This window comes from Uloborus diversus, chromosome 5 (genome assembly GCF_026930045.1).
Source record: "Uloborus diversus isolate 005 chromosome 5, Udiv.v.3.1, whole genome shotgun sequence".
Taxonomy (NCBI): domain Eukaryota; kingdom Metazoa; phylum Arthropoda; class Arachnida; order Araneae; family Uloboridae; genus Uloborus; species Uloborus diversus.
Genome location: NC_072735.1, coordinates 16869072 through 16886004, shown reverse-complemented (window position 1 = coordinate 16886004; position 16933 = coordinate 16869072). Strand labels below are relative to the sequence as shown.

The 16933-nt window shown below is 34.3% G+C and overlaps 1 protein-coding gene across 1 annotated transcript in view; it reads left to right on the top strand.

Annotated features, from left to right (window-relative positions):
* Window positions 1–16933, top strand: part of LOC129222464 (lachesin-like) — a 48998-nt gene that overhangs the window by 17897 nt on the left and 14168 nt on the right. The window contains exons 6-8 of the mRNA XM_054856977.1: window positions 593–721; window positions 1724–2020; window positions 3874–3921. Of these exons, the coding sequence (XP_054712952.1) occupies window positions 593–721; window positions 1724–2020; window positions 3874–3921 (474 nt within the window). The remainder of the gene's footprint in view (window positions 1–592; window positions 722–1723; window positions 2021–3873; window positions 3922–16933) is intronic.

The following is a 16933-nucleotide window of genomic DNA, read 5'->3' as shown; positions in this document are numbered from 1 at the left end:
TGAGCAGCAAAAGGGTTGCCATAGCTCGGTCTACTCTTATTATTAGTCTATGATGGCGACTAAAGAACAGAAAGTGTTTTGTGTTTTACAGTTTGCAAAGACATAATCTGTTGCTACTGTGCAACGTGCGTTCCGGATTAAGTTTGGTCGTGATCCACCAGGTGGCCGTAAGGGGCCTAATGACAGAGCTTGTTTCCCATGGCCTCCACGGTCACCCGACCTAACGCTGTGTGATTTCTATCTTTGGGGTTTTATTAAGGAGCGTGTGTATGTGCCTCCACTGCCGGCCGACCTTCCCGAATTAAGGAACAGGATTGAAACAGCTGTTGCAGCAATTACTAATGAGACACTCATCAAAGTTTGGGAAGCACTCGCATATCGTCTTGACGTGTGCCGAGAGACGAATGGTGTTCACATTGAACATTTGTAGGCTATTATGTAAAACTTTGAGTTTCTCTTTCATTTGATATATCACTTGTGGCTGTAAGTTTGGTGTAATAAATATTATAACATGTTAAAACCCCGCTATTCATTTTGAAACACCCTGTACTTTTGGCATTGTTTATAATGATTGCAATGAATTTTCTTTCAGTTCCTAGCGTAGAAGGCGAGGTCTTAAAATTGACACGGACCAGCAGACTCAGCATGGGTGCCTATCTCTGTATTGCTTCCAACGGGGTCTTACCATCTGTCAGCAAGAGAATCATGCTCAACGTACTTTGTAAACATTAAATTGTCTCGTTCTTTTACTAAACATTGATTTTCTTTTGCTTAGTATGAGAATTTTTTAACGTACTGTACAAGCTTGAATGATGTATTAGCTACGTCGCCCGGCTTTGCGCGGTCCACCTCAAAAATAAAAGTTATGTCAAATGACGCGTGCTCGACAATCAGGCTAGAAAAAAAAAAGAAAAATCAGTTATAGTTTGCGGCAGATTTCGGAAAAATAACCAAAAAGTAAAAATTTTAAATCTTCCGATTACAGGAGAAGCCTTTAAAACAAAACCCAGAATTTTATTTGCTCATATTCCAGACAAAAAATGGCAACAGATCTTTCGTCTCAATGATTTTCTTCACACTATAAATGTTAATAAAAGCATTGTTGCGTAAAGTTGAGATGAAGCACTGAATAATAATTTGAATAGAGGAAAGCCGTCGAAAAATAGGGATTTTATATCGAAATCTAAGTGTCATAATGAATAGTTTTTAGTTGATATCTCCACTAATTATTACCGAAGGATTATGTTAAATAGCCAAGTATAACGACGGGAAGGTTACGAATACATCGATACCTTGTTCGATGGTCAGTTCACTGTCGTTCCGGAGAAGAAACTTGGACATTGATGACTACATAGGCAGATACATAGATACATACGCTCAGTTTTTAACTATATAGGATCTAGCTACGTCGCCCGGTTTCGCACGGTCCACCTCAAAAATAAAAGTTACGACAAGTGACGCGTGTTCAACAATCTGGCTTGAACAAAAAAAAAACTTGGACATAGATGACTACATAGATACATACGCTCAGTTTTTAATTATATAAGATTAAAGTTTCCTAATATTTCATACGATCGAATGAAACCAATTCATACAGTAAATATAATGTTATGACTCCCAAACAAGCAAATTAAATTGAAATTTGATTTGCATTTTCGTGTGTCTTACAATATTGTTATTTAGCATACCTTAAAAAGGTAAACGTTTAATTCCGTTTTTGTAGTTGCTCCGATGATCCTTATTCCGAGTCAGTTGATTGGAGCCAACAGCGGTGAAGACGTCACTCTCGTCTGCAACCTTGAATCTCATCCTCGGTCGGTAACGTATTGGGTAATAGCAGGAGGAATTGTCATTATCACCAACAACAAATACCGCGTGACGAGCGAGCCGGTGGAAGGTGCCTCCTACAAAGTAAGACTGAAGTTGCTCATCAGGGATCTAAGACCTCAGGATTTTGGAACTTATACTTGCGTGGCGAAAAACTCTCTCGGCGAGACAGAAGGAACAATTAGCTTATATGGTAAGTACAGAAAGTTTTTTTAATTAATCAGAACAAAAAAATAAATTTTCAAATGATATAAGTTTCGCCAAAATCCAAGTAGATTAAGAGGCTCATTCAATTTTAATAGAATTTGATCGAATCGAATACGATCAATCGTATCTACAACAGCATTGCTTGCAATTTTCTTTGCTTCACCCAGAAGGAAATTTCTCGGTACGCTACTGGTACTGTCTGACCACGAATTGTATGGAAAGACAAACATCCGTTTTACAGCCGGAAATGGACGAATCTATTATTTTTTAGCGATGCCAGCTTTTGCAGAAGCAGAGTCTCATTCAAATGAGTGGAATACCGGCATCAAATTTTTACTTTTCCCCCTCATTCAAATAGATTCGTCTTATCTGGACGTTTGAATATTCCATACAATCCGTGTTTGGACAGAAGAGTTCGATCGAAGTGAGCAAAACCGAGTTGAATGAACCCCTTAGTTTTGACATTTGACGAATCTTGTATATGATTAAAAATTTTAAAAGGTCTACTTCAAAGAACGACTTTCTATTATTGTGGAGGAATCGCCATGGAACATGCCGAGCATGAAACATACCGAATTAGATTTTAAAACATTCCCCTGCTGAAATTGATGTTGTCATGTTTTGCACCTCTTGATTTAATTTTATATTTTGATAGAAGTTTCATTGTTCCTTATTGATTTGAAATGAGGCATTCAGAGCAAAAATGGATCAAGTTCATTTTGATTTAATCCACTTTCATTTTGAATGCCTCATTACGAACGTAATTTTTTGTTGCCAAACTATACTTTGTTCAGAGCTAAGTCGAATCAACATCCGGCTGAAATCGACTTAATCTATTTTAGCTCTGAATGCTTCATATTTTTATTTGACGGATTATTTTATTTTTTAAAAGCTTAATTTAAATATATGGTAGAATAGATCATTTTTTATTTTTATGCAACTTTTAGTTTTAAAAATAACTAACAACGAATAAATTGAGAACTATAATTACGCTTTAAGTTAGCATTTTCTAAACATTAATTTTCATTATTACTTCGAAAAATAACCAAAACTATGTTTTACCTCCTAATTTCATGATACTAAGAAAATAAAATAAAGAAAGGTGGGAAGTAAAAAGAGAAAAAAAACACTAAGCGCTTTTCCTTTTCTTGAAGCAAATTAGGAGTTATTATTCGCTGTTAGAAATATGCTGCAACATTCAAAAGGCTTCCCAGAAAAAAAATGTCCAGGAGCTTCATAAAAGAAAAGCATATTTTTACTACATCACTGAAATATTTTATTGGTAACAAAGAAACTCGTCATTAAATGCCTGCCAAATTTTACAAATAAGCACCTGAAAAAAACCATTAGATTGTATCTTTAAAATTACTAAAAACATCCTGTGATAAGTGCTATTCCATTTTAAAACTAAGCAGGAAAAAAAAAAAGCATTCCATTTGCGTATTACAAATAAGCCTGAGCACAAATTAAACAATCTGTTAAAATTAATGCGTCCAAATTTATACCTCTTACAGAAACAACAACTAAACACCACAAAAGAACAATGTCACCATACAAATTACATTTCCTGCTGAAAAAATTTGCTGTTTGAAAGTTTCAAGAAAAAGCTGCCAGCAAACGAGATATAAACAAAAGATTTGGTTACGGTAATGGAGCAATAACAATGGAATTTACTCTCATTTATGATAGAACATTAGAACTTCCTCAAAGTTTGTATGTAGGGGGAGAAAAGACTGGTAAATAATGTCAGTCGTAATAAATTTTTCGAATATCTTTCATCGAAAAAAGGTTCCTCATCATCTTTTTAAAGTCGTATGTCTCTATTTTTTTCTTTTACAGAAAAGCCGGATATGGTAACAACAGAATGGATGAGGACTGAATCAACGGGTAAGATTTTTTGAAATCTTTCATTTTTGAGTTTCTGGATTAAGTAGCAGTGGCTATGATCTGACATTATAATAATGATCGTCATTTTTCCAAATGCCTCGAAAAAGAATGAATAAAAATTTCAAATGCTTTGCACAGTTGGTAAAGAAAAATATGCAATTGAGTTCTGGTGAAATTAATTATCTATGGATCAGATTCGAACATTAAAATTTTCACTATTCCCTTCATTGTTCACTTATTTATACATCTAGGAGTTACAAAAGTTTAATTTGAAAGAACTTTTTACAAATCTTAATTTTTAGGTTAAGTGCATTGTTAGTCTGTTTCATAAATCGAAAAAATAATTATAAGATTTTTTTTTTCACTACTCGTTGCAACCAGTTAGCTTTTATTAATTACAAGAAGTTGCCTGTCATGTTATGGCGGGTGAAAATTGCTTCTTTATTAGAGATATTTACCGTAAAATTTGACTTGTCAAATAGATACATATGAGAGAAAAATGTATAACATAGATACACATATGAGAGGGGAAAAGTTACAGGGTGTCCAGCAAAGGACTCCCTGGTTTCAAAATTAGATATCTCGAAAACAAAGGACGATATTGGAATAAAATAAACTGTTTGTTTATTGTGAAACCCATAAAAATCACGTACAGGAATATGGAAATTAGTTTAAAAAAACTGCCAACAGGCGGCGCTGTACAATATAATTGCAATAGAAGTCTCCATAAATAGTGCTGTGAAGAGGTTTGTTGTTTCAGCAGCAGTATAGTCTCTCAGATATGCTTACATATACGCTAGAAATTATCGTCCAACCTCTTCGCAGCACTATTCATGGAGACTTTTATTGCAATTACAGCGTGCAGAGCCACCTGTTGGAACTTTTAAAAAATAATTTACAAGTTTCTATATATGATTTTTATGGGTTTCACAATAAACATACCGTTTCTTTTATTCCAATATCGTCCTTTGTTTTCGAGATATTTAATTTTGAAACCAGGGAGTCCTTTGCTGGACACCCTGTAAGTTGATCATTGCCTTAGTGGCTTGAACTTAAAACGGACCGCCAACTTATTTTTACTCAATGTCTGACCAGTAAAGCAGTTGCTTTTTGGATCTAGTTTTACCTTGTTAAAACAAGTACTTCTTTGCTTCTCAAACGTTGCCAAAAAATATTATCTAATTATAAATAAAATTATTGAATTTTAAGTGATGCAACAATGAAATAATGCCGTCTCGCAAGCTATTGCTCGAGTTTCCTTGTTGGTGACGGCAGGAGCGTTACTCGATCATTCGCAATTATATATATATATATGAGGACGAGCAAGCGCACACGAAAAAAAATGTTTGAGAGGTGGATTTTCTTAATTTGCCGAATGAATGTCCAATTTCACCGAATGATAAAATACGCGAACATGCAGGCATTTCAATAATCAATAGCATCTAATGAGAAAGAACATCAGGCATCATTAAAAAATAATTTTAAAAAAATTTAAAAATGAAAAAGATTACCTATGTTGCAATTTTGTCTCCAAATTTTCTAAACAAGGAAAATTTTTGGGAGGTCACATTGAGCTACCGTGATCTCACATTGGGGTCTCCCTAAATTACGAGCTTTTGCTAATTGCCCACACTGTTAAAAAATTTCCGGAAAATTTACGGTAATTGTTACTGGCATCCATGTTGCCAGTAACTATTACCGTAAAAATCAAATGTTACTGTAATATTTTACGGTTTCCTCGGTAGGCCACAGCAACTAATTGGAGCTGGGATCCCTTATTTCTCCGGTATAAATTACCGTAAAAATCAGCGATGTTGTAAGTTGTCAGCCGCCATTTTACAGTAATAATTACCAGAAAATCTTCCTGAATTTTTAACAGTGTAAAATGAGTTTGATACAGCTGAAAGAATGGAAAACAAACTTGTTCAAATGATTTTTCAATATTTTAATGAAATCATAAAGCAAATGAGTCCATTTTGATATTTTGAAATTGAATAAGAGCGCTTGAACTTCCTTGATACATATATACTTAATATTTTCGTGAAATCAACTTTGAAAAACACGTGTTAAGCACCCAGTAACAAGTTAAATGAGTAAATAATGTACTGTATTATGAAAAGATAAATATGTATTTTCTTTTCCTGCACATTACTTCAAGAAAATTGCAGCTTTTGAAAGATGTTTAAAATAATTTTCAAAAGTTCTTTAGTGGTCTGCATTGCATACATCGAAAACGTTCTTTAAGCGATTTAGAAGCATATCTAATTCAAATTAATTGCATACAGTTATTACTTAGGTAAAATCAAAAACTTGAGGGATGCTGAAAAAGTGACTGAGAAATTCGAAATTCCTGCTGTGGTTTCTTTCTTTTTACTGATTGGTCTATTTTCTGAACTTGAAATCAAGATGTTTACATTTTCTTGCTTCAAACCTAGACTTTGAACAAAATTTATGGTTATTATAGACACTTGGCTTTCAGAATCCACCATCACCCTCCCTCGAACGAACGAACAGTCATGATATTTGAAATAAATAACTGTGGTGGGGTGGCCAAAGCTATTCTCTTATTTTTCGCTGCAAAACAAAAGGAGCAAGTCTGGAGAGCACGCTGGAGTGAACTTCTTTTCTGCCATAATTGCAAAACACACGAACTTCCAATTGCGCGCAATGGTAAAACAGCTGATTTTAAATTCACCAAACTTTAAATTCTTTTCTGAAAACTTGCTTGCTTTATTGTTACAATGGGGTGTTTTCCTTTAGTCAAAAGTACTACTTTTAGTCATTGAAATGGATAGAATGAGCAAAAAAAAAACATGAACCCAGAAGATACTTTCATTATCCCAACAGTTTTTTTTTAAATTCATTTTTTAAAATGTCCGATTTTTCAAACAAGGCGTGGTCTCTATGACGTCACAAATGATACACTTTGTCGCATCTTTCTACTACGTTTCCACGTTATCATAATCAAGCAGCGAATTAAAATTGCGCTCTACGCTTGCTATCAACCATATCTTTGCCAATGCACGAGAATAAAGATGCAAATTAAATATTTTGTTCTGTGAATGGCAACATTGAATGGCATTTCATCATTTGTGATGTCACACGACAGAAGTGTAAACAATGAAAGCGCACCGATTTAAGTTTTTTTTTTTTTTTTAATATTTAACTCAAATAAATTGTTTTAAAAAATGGTCAGATCCTATGTTTTTAAGCATGCTCTTTCAGAAAAAAATACTTTTAAAATTTTGGAAACGACCCCATTCAGGAAATCTAATACTTAAAAATTTTTAAACAGCTTTTCAGTGCAAGTATACATATTTTTTCACGAATAAAAATACGGTACGGTTGCTATTAGAAGCTTCACATTTTTGAGTACTATGCGGAAAGCTTCAAGTTTTAGGGATTCATTTTTTCGGCAGATAATTATACGACATGGGTGCTGACAAATTTCTTAATTTTGATAATCCACCGATGGAGCCGGTTTTGAACCCGCGATCCTGGGTGTACAATGCAAATATCTAATCTCTACGCCATTCAGCCATCTCGGCTCGGCGCGGCGTGTTTGTATATGACATATAGCGTCTTGTTATTTGAAATCAAAAAGGTTTATCCATTTTCACAAATTAATGGAATATTTTTATGGGCCATCCTTAAATCACATGTCAGGAACGTTTGAATGGCTTCCTTCTAAACATTATTTATGTAGCATATATGAGAAAACAAGAGCGTGTTAACGGTTTTTTTGTTTTTTTTTGTTAACTAAAAGCTTCAAATGTCGCGACTTTTCAAATTTAATTTTTGTAATTTTTTTCAAATATGCCATGCACGAAAGATTTAAAAAAATCGTTTTTCATAGTAGTTTTAAAAGGGTGCTGAAAACCTGATAAAACGCTTGGAATCAAAACGAGTACAAGAATACATTAATGAAAGTTGATTAAGATGTGACAAATTTTGGTACTTTTTTTTTCCTCAAAAGTTGAACTTTTTGCAGAGTATCAATAGCATCAATAAATCTTGTTATTTTTATAATTTTAATACTTCAAAATATCCGTTTGAACTAATTTTCATTTCAAAGCACTAAATTATTCATTAAAATCCTCCTTTGCCTTCCAGCAGTAAACTATAATTTCCCAAGCCGCTTCAGTTTTAATATTTAAGAGAAATTCTGGGACAAATTCATTTATTTCTCAACTTTAATTTTGTAATTATAATTTTACCTAACTGGATGGAATCTCGTCGTTAAATTTAATTGAAGGGAAGAACATTGCCATTTCTTGATACTAATCCCATAACGAAAATTATGCCGTCCGTGTTTTAACTGAAAGCGGATTTTCATTTGCATTAGAATAAAGATGGCAGAATTCCTTAAGCTAGGAAGTCCTAACAAGATAGAAACAGTGGCTTTCGAAATATATGTGGCTTAGTGTTTGACTTTGCTCGAATTGTGTTTGTTCTTATCAAGCCTGCTGGAGGAAAAGTAAGGTGTAAACAAGAAGAGTTATGAAAATATCCCTAACATTAAAACATAAAGCAAATATTGAAGTTTGGTGATCCATGGTATGATTCTGAAGTCTTTATTTGTATATGGAGTCTTACAGAGTTTTATACGTGAATTATGTATCAGTGAATTGCGATAATTTGATGATTATATGCTAAAATGCAATTGGAATTCTTTTGGGAACTACTTTGATATACCCCCCAAATCGGAAATTTGGCGATATTTTTTTCTCGCCAAGCAAAATACCTGTCATTGTTGCCACGAAACTTTTTTAAAAAACTCAAAAAATGGTACAAAATACAAGAAAATACTAAATTTGGCAACAGCAAAAACCTAAAAGCTGAAAAAATCTAAATTGGCAACACCAAAATAAGAAACAGCAACCCTAAAAAAACCCGTAGGGAGTGCCAAATTTGGCGCGTAATTTTTTTTTTTTTTTGGGAGGGGGGGTGGTCTATCAAAGTTATACCTTCTTTTGAAAATGTCCTTTAGTAGTGATGAAGAATAACTGCCACGCCATGTAAAGAAAAATCTGGAGTAGACATCGTATGAGGCAGTGAAAATCAAAGTGATGTAAGCAGGGCCTGATTACTAGTGATGTGCCGGATCGTTAAAAAAGTAGATCCACGGATCCGGATCCGGATCCGGATCATTAGTGTCAATATCCGCGGATACGGATACGGATCTCAAAATGTTTTTGCCCAATTTAACTGTCCAAGTGTAAAATTTATTACGGAAGGTATTCCCGTCATTATAATAACACAGTTTCTTCAAAAAAATGTCATCTACGGCGAAAATATAATAAAGAGTATGATTTACTCTTAGAGGAAATCCCCGTTAAAATTGATGGAGAGTTGGAAGAAACGGGTCAGCGCAGCATTAATGCTTAAATAGAATGTGAAAAATTATTTCTAGCTTGCTCGGTAGATCTAGGATACAGGAGCAAGAATGTAAAGCTGCTACTGGATAGGCAAGAAATAATTTTTTGCATTTTATTTCAGCATAAATGCAACGCTGACCCATTCCACCCAATTACTCCAACCGATGGAATAACAGAGCCGGGAACACCTTTACAAACAGTAAATCGAGACTTTTGTCTCTTTTTTTTTTTTGGAAGGATGCCGGGAAAAACTAAAATGAAGAAAAACAGAAACCCCATAAAAATAACAAAAACTAATATTGATCTAAAAATTTAAAAAAAAACATGTCTCAGAGGGCCGTTGGCTTCTGAAATGATACCTTATAATTTAAACAGGGAATAAAACCTAATTTAAACGGACTTTAAGAGTCTTTTATTCAAATATTTAAAAAAATTTAGAATAGAAAAGATCCGTTTAAGATCCGTAAAAAAAGTAACGAATACGGATACGGATACAGATCTTTATTTTTCCTCGGATATCCGCGGATACGGATACGGATATCCGGAACATCACTACTGACTACCCGAAAGGCTCGGGTAGCTTGAGCTTCCCTTCAGAATTTTTACGGGGGCACAAATATCACTGTAAAACTGTGCATAACAATTCTAGTTTCTGCTTTTAACTGCGTTTTTTAAAGAGACTTGACTTGCTACGAAAAAATGTTTGAAAGAAGAAATTTTTGAAAGGTAGGACACATTTGATAGTTTTTGATAGTTTGCTACAAGCTAGATTTTCAAATGCGTGATTTGATTCAACTCTGTTAAATTGTACTTTTATGAATTTAATTTCCTTTCTGAAGTGTCAAATATGATTCAAATGTTACTACCCGAATTTGCTTAGAATTCAAGTACATCGTAAGAAATAAACAAAATTTCTGTCAGTTGGTAAGGTGGAATAAATTTAACTCTGAATTCTAGTTTGCCACTCAGTGTAGTATCAATGTTCATAGAATGTTTAGAAAAAATTTCCTAAATAAAAAGTAGGGAGGCCCCAAAATGAAGCCAATCTTCCCCTAATTTCAGAGGTTAATAGGGCCCTGGATGTAAGTGCCAGAATTGAAAATTTGGAGATAACCAATACAAGTGGTACTGTCTGACCACGGATTGTATGGAAAGAGAAACATCCGTTTTACAGCCGGAAATGGACGAATCTATTATTTTTTACCGATGTCAGCTTTTGCAAAAGCAGAGTCTCATTCAAATGAGCGGAATATGTGCATCAAATTTTTACTTTTCCCTTTAGTTTACATAGTTTCGACTTATCTGGACATTTGAAAATTCCATGCAATCCGTGGTTAGACAGTAGGTGAATCTCACCTCTGTATTGGGACAAGAGATAGTGCTAGTAGCCCTGGTAGATGTTGCTATAGAGCAGGAGTTTTAAAAAAAAATCAATAAAAGGCTACCAAGGACTGGGACTTTAAACGCGTTTTCCTCAAAACTTGAAGATGTCCACTTAACACCCTTTGCTTCTCACTGCCTCATATGACATTTTTAAAAGTCTATTAAATAATTTATGTGTTTAACAACTAAAGAATGACTGGACAGTACTACTTATATACATGCGTTAGAAGTTATACTTTTTAACAGTGCCATTATTTAAAGATTTCTTTTAATGAATTCTTAGGCGCTTTTCTACAACTTCAAACACATGCAAATGGAGAAAAAAGTCTCATAAGGAACCCATACGATAGTGTAACTAAATAAAAAAAACAAAATAAGTAACAATCGAAAGAATATAGTAAAACATGCTTTCGGAAGCATAAATTATTTGCCCTCGTGTCCCCGGTATTGAAATATGAGGTTAAAATGTCTGCCGAAACTTTAAGAAAAGTAACGAAATTTAGCGAGTTTCGATGAGAAATAGAAGAATCTTTCACGCGGTTTGCAAATGGATTTCCTGCCACCTGTAGACGGTAGAGTGACGTGGAACCTTCCATTTCTCGGAAGATCTTTAAATTTGGTGATTTTTCTTAAAATTTTGGCAACCTTAAAACCTTACATCTCGATAAGGGAGAGATGAGGGCAAATAGTTTTTGCGTCTATAAATAATAATTTACTTTACTCTTTCCATGGCTACCAGTTCATATTTTTTCATTTACCTAATTATTTATTGAAGTGAAAACTTCTTCAGGCGCGTTGAACATTTTTGAGGAGGGGAAAAAACATCCATTTCAGGACACCGAAAGTCCGTCACCTCACCAACATTTGTAATACAGCGCATGCGCGGCTTCTTTCTGCTCTTTTACGTGCGATTTTTTCATTAAGATTACGAGGCTCAGTGGCGCGACCAGTCTCACAAACCAAGCAGGCTGCCCATCGTGAGTTCGATCCTCACCCTTATATATTATTTTTATGCATGGAAAACTGTTTACAGTCGAACCCGCTTAATGGAATAGTCATTTTGCCACAAAAAACTATTTTAATAAGCGGGATTTTCTATTAACCGGGATCAAAATAACGCATTACATTGGTTTGGTACATTGAAAATGTATGATATTAAACGGGGTATTCTTTTAACCGATGTTCTAATAAGCGCAATCGACTGTAACACAAACTAAGAACTTATTTTCTATTATTTCCTATATTTGCGTCAATGTTTACTTTATTAACGAACTGAAATAGATCAACCAAAACAGATATAATTGATGCTCGGATTGCTGAGAAACGTAAAAATAAAACTGTAGCTGATATTTTGAATCTACAAATTGTAAAATTTTAATTTTTGAAACTAAAATTAATTTTAAATGAAAATTAAACACACACACCACACACATTCGGGTGCGCACACGCACAAACATACTAAATTAATTTTGTAGTTTTAAGTTTTCACCTCTGTCGGCATTCCCATGACTACCTATTAATATTAGTATTTTTTTTTTTTTTTTTTGAGTAATCACGATTGCTTATTGCTTTCATTTGACTGTTTTGATGTGCTATGATTTTATTTTCCGACCAGCACCCTCTGCAGCACCACCGTCGAACGGCCGCCTCACGATGCTGCTCCTCTAGCGAGCAAAGTCTCCAGGTTGCGTCAATATCCTACACTTACACGCATATATACACGCACGTACACACAAACACATACATACACCTACACACACATACATACACCTACACACACATACATACACCTACACACATACATACACCTACACAAACACATACACACACAAACAGACACCTACACATACACACACACATACACAAACACATACACACACAAACAGACACCTACACATACACACACACCTACACACAACTACCCACACACTCATGCCTGCACTCAGAAACAAACACGTATGCCTACACGCACATATACCTCCCCCCCCCCCACACAAACACTCATACACACAACTACCCACACACTCATACCTGCACGCAGACACAAACACACATGCCTACACACATACACATACCCCCTACACACAAACAACATACCCCCACACACGCCTACATAGACACACACACACTCGTGATTGCGAAAAACATAATTTGAATTCAAGATGTCAAAATTCAATTTTTTTTTTTTTAATTATTACTACACATTTCGTACGGTTTCATGGTTAGAGTGAGAAAAACATTCTAGATACTTACTTTGTTTATTAAGAATCGATATAAGAGATACTATTTCTCAGAGAATGTCGCCAAATTGAAGGGATTGCTTCCGGCAAGGAAATCATGAATTCATTTAAATATCATTGGTATAAGATATTCTTAAGTTATGTATAATTAAAAGAATAATGACTCGTAGTTACGTATCTACATGTTTAAAGCTAAAAAATATACAAATAAATAATAGTAAGTACAAAAAATATTCAATCCGAAGTATATTTACAAAAACGAAGTAAACAATTATAAATAATCTCTGCATTTTCACATGCGAAAAAAGCAGATCATAATATTTATTTTCAGAGAAGTGGTTTGTTTTCGTTAATAATTTTGCCCCTAAGAAATATCATTCGTTATGAATGATAAAAGTTTTTTTTAACCACTCGCAAAGAATGAAAATTAATTTTTAATATTTTTTTTTCCAGTTATATATTGCATGACTCACTATCTATAAATGACACAGCGATTAAAACAAACGAACGCAACGTGTTGTGAAAAAAAAAAACAGTAAGCAACCTTGATTGTTTAAATGAAAGAGAAATAGCGCAGAAAAATTTTCATTATTTTCTTCACTCTAGTCCAAAACGATAACAAACTCTTAGAATCTCAAATTTTCCGAAATATTATCAAAGCTAAATGCTAGAAAATAAACCGTTTATGTATCCATTAAAAAAGAAGTGCTTCTTTTAATGTAGAATTCGCCAGAAACGTTTAATTAGCAAGAAACCATCTTTAATGTACACTAAGTGAAAAACTCGCGGCTTAAATCAGCAAGAGCTGCTTTAAATTTTTCACATAATCTTAGTAGAAACGACTAAATAGAATGCAACTATTTGAAATTACAACCCCCAAATAAGTTAATAGCAGCTCATTTAACCTAGAAATTGCTGATTATTATTGATCGTATACTTCTGTTTAATGACAGTGCCCTGAGCGCCCATTTAGTGTATCCACACAATGCCAATTAAGTCAGAGCAAAGTGAATTAGCGGCGGCAATTTCGAGGACGTCTTTTGGCGGAAAATGTGGACAATTATAATTCCCTATAGGATTTCCAATTGTATAATTAATTCATTTACGATTATTATTGCTACTTCGAAGGCATATTTCAAACAGGCGTTTACGTCACGGATCCACACTTAGGGTGGAAGTTAAGTAAAAAACTGCAAAGCATTTAGTATTTTTATAAATATCACCAACAAAGGATTTTTTAACTAGCTAAAAATCTACAATACAAATTTGTTGATCTTGGCAGACACTAATAATAATTTGAGTGATTTTTCAGACAAATTGAAAGTCGTTAATTCAGGATTATTTAAAAATGAACATAATATGCATTTTTTTATGAGCAGTATTAGAACTCGAATTGGTAGCTAGGAAGGCCGTAAAAAAACTTTAAAAATTCTTTAAAACAGAGAATTTCTTAACAATTAAGAAAAATAATAGACTTATTGCTTCTTCACTAAAACATGCGCATAACTAAAAAGAACAACATACATTACAAAGAGCAAAATTGAAAAAAAAAAAAAAAAAAATCCTGGGAAAATGCCGCAAAACCAATACAAAAAAAAAATTCTAAAACGAGTAGAAGAAAAGTACAATTAAGTGTTTGCTGAAAAGTTCCCTTTCTAAAAAATCTTTGAATCAAACACGTCTATTTTTTTCACAGGACGTTATTCCACTATTTTCAACATAAAATTGAAATATCGAAAGCAATTCTACTAACACTTCGTAAAGGTCCTACTACAGCAGAATAAGTGGTGAGAGTCTTTACAGAGCCGGATTTAGGGGAGGGCAGGCGGGGCTACTGCCCCGGGGCCTCCACAACAAAGGGGCCCCCCACAATAATTTTTTTACAAAATATCCTTACTTTCACGGGTCGAAAATATCGGATATATACATATATATCAAAATATTCGGATATATACATATATATATCAAAATATTCGGATATATATCAAAATATCGGATATTTTCGAAAGTATGATGATCTTTTCGAACCCTGATTTGAGGCCTCCGCTCCTTCGTTGCCCCGGGGCCTCCACATTTCCAAATCCGGCCCTGAGTCTTTAAATACTGAACATATTAACGAATTTTCAAAGATAAGTTGCATTTCATTTGCTACTTTTCGTTTCTTTACAGAATATTTTTAATTTTATCTAATCCGGATTTGGTTGCTGATCGGGAGAAATCCTAGCTGTTTCCCAACTCCTTTCTAAATGTAAATGTTTAAAAACTGTCTGCAACAATACACCTTCTTTGTTGCTGATGGATACATGTCAGATTAAAAGGCAAAATGTTTACTTTTGTGTGGGCTCAGCTCATGAGCATACCAACCGGGGGGGGGGGTGCAAAGATTTTATACTCAATGCAAATTATTCGAAAACCAGCAAAAACCACGTCCTCTTTCATGTAAATACATTTATTTCCCGATGCCAGGGAAGGCAATTCACTCCCAACCAGGGACGGATACAAGGGAGGGGCGATGGGGGCGATCGCCCCTCCCTTAAGGGACTCTCCACCGGTAATTTTTCGAAAATGAAGTTCAAAAAACGCAAATTTAGACGAGTTTCATTGATGTTGGGAGATGGGAGGTTTGAGTTTGGGACTCTACATCGGAACTGTTTCGGAATGAAAGACCAAAACCTTTGTGATTAATTTTTTTAAATCAGTATACATAGTAAAAAGTAAGTAATAAAAATCAATCGCTCCTCCCATGAAAAATTTCTGGATCCGTCCTTGCTCTTAACCCCTCTCTCCAATCCCCCTAAATTTCAGGCCTAACCAACGTTTGATCTAGTGCATCTCTACAGATCTAACACGATCCGCCGATATGGCATCCAGTCTTTCATGCCACTAATAAGGCGCTGATATCCGTGGCATAGAGAATTTTGACGCCCTGTTACTCACCAGCCGGAAGCACTTGCGCTCTTACGAAGCGAAATTGCACTAGGACTTTAATGGAGTGGTTTCCTTCAGTCAAAAGTACTACTTTTAGTCATTGAAATGGATAGAATGAGCTAAAAAAATAACATGGGTCCAGAAAATACTTTCATTTTCCCAGCAGTTTTTTTTTTAAATTAATTTTTAAAAATGTCCGATTTTTCAAACAAGGCGTGGTCTTTATGACGTCACAAATGATGCTTTTTGGCGCATCTTTCTACTACGTTTCCACGTTATGATAATCAAGCAGCGAATTAAAATTGCACTTTTCGCTTGCTATCAACCATATCATTGCCAATACACGTGAGCAAAGATGCGAATTAAATATTTAGCTCTGTGAGTGGCAACACAGAATGGCATTTCATCATTTGTGATGTCATCGCCGAGAAATGTAAACAAAGAAAGCTCACGGATTTAAGTATTTTTTTAAAAATATTAAACTTAAAAAAATTATTTAAAAAATGGTCAGATCCTATGTTTTTAAGCATGCGCTTTCAGAAAAAAAAAATACTTTTGAAATTTTGGAAACGACTCCATTCAGCCGATACTGTCTGAGCCAAATAAACACTTAACGGATCTTGAACGGCATAGGCTCTGAAGATTTCCTGCATCTCTAAAACCCATGAACTGAACAATTGGACCGCGGAGTCAGAACCCAAACTAAAGAAATATAAGACCAACGTCTAACCACTCGTACGTTAGCCAGCCAAATTTTTTAATTTCGCAAATTGAAAAAAAAATCAAACATTCATTTGTTTTAAGTTACCTAAAGCCCCTTTATCTATGCATTAAGTTAATATACTCGGAAGTCAGTTTAATCATAAATTACGTCTAAAATTGCATTAAAACCTTTGAAGTATGTTATTTATAATTATTTATTTTTTAAAATATTACACTTCGTTTTGAAAAAAAAGAAAAGAAAAGAAAAAAGAGATTGAATTCAAAGCTTAATAAATAAACTTCAAAGTAACGCCTCAGAAAAAATAATTCAAAAAGACTTAAAGAATGAGGAACGTACATGCAAATAAAGTCTTTCAATAC